The sequence below is a fragment of the Dendrobium catenatum genome, unplaced genomic scaffold (assembly GCF_001605985.2).
Source record: "Dendrobium catenatum unplaced genomic scaffold, ASM160598v2 fragScaff_scaffold_1059, whole genome shotgun sequence".
NCBI lineage: Eukaryota > Viridiplantae > Streptophyta > Magnoliopsida > Asparagales > Orchidaceae > Dendrobium > Dendrobium catenatum.
This window is the reverse complement of record NW_021319521.1, coordinates 247,112-250,085: the sequence shown is the minus strand read 5'-3', so window position 1 is coordinate 250,085 and position 2,974 is coordinate 247,112. Positions and strand designations below refer to the sequence as shown.

Sequence of the window (2,974 nt, the reverse complement as noted above, 5' to 3'; positions counted from 1 at the left end):
CTAAATGAAAATATTTTGAAAAGAAAAACACTGAGTTTTATGTTGCTTCTTTGTGTTATTCTATAAATAGTTGGGATATTATTTTTGTAAGAGAGTTCAATCATTTATATAATTTTAGTACTTTTTAGAGTACTTCTCTAATGGGATATCAAACTTCCGGTTTGAAATCTAGAGAGAGAAAGTTTCCCGCATGGTTTGAACTTGGGTTTCGAGGGTTTTCCGCGATCGAAGGTGCTTGCGCCAGTGGTTCGCCGGCGTCTTCCTGCCAGTTTCGATGATTGCTCCACGATCATCTGGCCCTCTTCGATCCAATGATAGAGGATCATCTGGAATTGTGATTAGAGAAGGTTTTAAGCCTTTGATTCGTCAAGAACATATTGATGGCAAGGGGAAAAACGTGGTGGTAGATGAGTTGGATGCGCAAAAGAAGATGAATGGAAAATGCATTTTAGGTTTGATGAATCTTGAATCTTCGGCTTATGAGAATTTGGTTTTACGGGTGAGAAATTTTTCTAAGGTTCTTGACGTATAAAAAGGGCGGAGTACTGAGGATGGCTCTGTTTCTTTGGAAAGTCAAAAGGATGATTCGTTGAAATGCATTGGTGAAGTTGCTGAGGCTTGGTTGAAACCGAAGCCTATCAAGATTACGTTCGACAGAGACCATATGGAATTTTCTGAGGATGGTGTGGCGGTCAAGTTGAATGCGGAGAGGGATTTAGAGAATTCTAAAGTATTGAAGAATTCGATTGTACTTAAAGTACTGGGGAATAGTGTGCCATTTCCAGTTTGCAGTTCGGAGCTGAGAAGACAGTGGAACATTTACAGCAAATTTCATTTAACTTCTATTGGATTGGATTGGATTCTATGTTAGTTCAATTCAGGTGAGGTGGTCGATGAAATTCTGAATGGAGGGCCTTGGTATGTGAATGGACTCAGCGTTGGTATGGATAGATGGACTCCTGCATTTGATCCGAAATCATTTAAAGGTATCTCTGCCCCTGTGTGTGGATTAGATTGCCTTGCCTACCGTTGTATTGTTAGGATGAAGAAAGCATAGCAAGAATTGCTTCTTGCTTTGGATCACCAATGTATGTGGATGGTAATACATTCCGTTGGAGTAAACGTCAATTTACCCGTGTTTGTGTAAGGATTGATTTGGAGAAAAAACTTTTGAATGGTGCGTGGGTTGAAAGTTCTGCTGGGAGGTTTTTCCAACGGGTGGAATATGAAAAAATTGATCTTCTGTGTTATCAATGCAGAAGAGTAGGCCATGACAAGAAGATATGTCCGGATAATGCACTCTAGTGATGAAGGATCAAACGTTGAAGAAGATGGATGCATATAACGGGCAAGGAAAATTGGCTGGACATGACAGTAAAAACTCTGTGGTTAGTACTGAGTATGGCCCCTGGATTCATGTCCAATTAAAAAACAGACGGTTTAGAAGAGACATTGCCAATAATAAAGGTGTAAAGGATAACGGGAGTAAGCCAGAGCATAGAGTTTTTGATAACCAGCAGGTTATGCAGTCAGAGGAAATCCAGTTGAGAGCAAAGGCTGATTTTAATGCTGATCTAACAGGTAAAGTTCCAGGGATGGATCCAAACTCAGAAAAGGATTCTGAAGCAGAGATTTGTGTTCAATCATCAAATCGGTTTGCTGTTTTGGTTGAGAAAGAGGGAGGAGAAATTCTGGGAACTCTGTAAGTAACGTTAAACTGGTGGACAAAGGCCTGGAAATAATTGATTCAGAGGTGAGTCATATTGCATTGAATTCTAATAGTGGTGATGTCAAGGTTAAGCTAGCCAAGGAATTGAAATCATTGAGACCTATTGAGAGTGATTATCAAAAAAAGAAGAAGAGGAATGGAAGGTTGAACCCCAGTAGTGGGGAGAGATCCTCTATACCTTTTTAAATTATGTCTTTAATTCTATTTTGGAATTGCAGGGGAGCAAGGAAGAAGGAGGCTTCCTTGTATCTTAAGGAAATGGTTAGATATGAAAATTTCTTCTTTATTGGGCTTATGGAGACTAAGTTGTCTAGCATTGATAGAAAGGAGGTTGATTGTCTTATGGGGAATGATTGGGATAATTTTCACCAACATGCTGTTGGGACTTCTGGAGGTATTTTGGTACTTTGGAAGGTAAAGTTGGTGTCATTTGAAGTTTGTGAAACTTCTTCACAGGTGATTATTGATAATCTCTCGGTTCCTAGCTTGGGAATTTGGAAGATTGCTACTGTTTATGGCAGTCGTTGTTGCAAGGAGAGGAGTGGCCTTTGGAATCAGTTGGAAAAGTGCATGGAGAACTCTACTCCTTCTATTATAGGGGGGGGGGGACTTTAATTGCATTTTAAATAAGGATGAGAAGAGAGGAGGTAAGAGGTTCTTATTTTCTAAAGGACCTAGAGAAATGAAAAGCTTCATGGTGAATTCAAATTTTTATGATATTGGTAGTGTTGGGCCAAGATTCACGTGGTGTAACAACAAAGAGGGAAATTCTCGGATATTGGAAAGATTGGACATATGTATAATGAATTCTGTGGCTATGCAGAAGCTTCCTTTGATAGTGAATAGACATCTGGCTAGGATGGCATCTGATCATTGTCCTATTGTGATTAAGATGGATGAAAGGATGCGGTTTAAGTCGAAGACCATTAAGTTTGAAGATACGTGGAGATCCTATCCTGCGGCTAAGAGCATTGTTTATCATTCTTGGAAGAAGAATGATGTTGGTGATGAATATACGATTTTATAAAGGAAGCTTAATCGTACCTTGAAAGCTTTATTTTTTTTTTGGAGCAAAAACAAATGCAAAGACCTGAATGTGTTAAAAGAGAAACTGAAGAAGGAGATCCTTGATTTGCAAAATAAGGAAGCATTGAATATTAATTGGTCTGCTGAAAACCTTTTTGAACTTAGAAACAAAGTACATGAACTCAATGTTACATTGAGAAGACTTTCTACTTGGTGGAA

The 2,974-nt window shown here is 38.9% G+C and overlaps 1 protein-coding gene across 1 annotated transcript; it reads left to right on the top strand.

Annotated features, from left to right (window-relative positions):
- Positions 1-274: 274 nt before the first annotated feature.
- LOC110102225 lies at positions 275-1,305 on the top strand. The gene is made up of 4 exons (XM_020830468.1): positions 275-452; positions 537-784; positions 872-1,000; positions 1,042-1,305. Exons 1-4 carry the CDS (start codon positions 275-277, stop codon positions 1,303-1,305), a joined length of 819 nt encoding a protein of 272 aa, XP_020686127.1.
- The last annotated feature ends 1,669 nt before the right edge of the window (positions 1,306-2,974 follow it).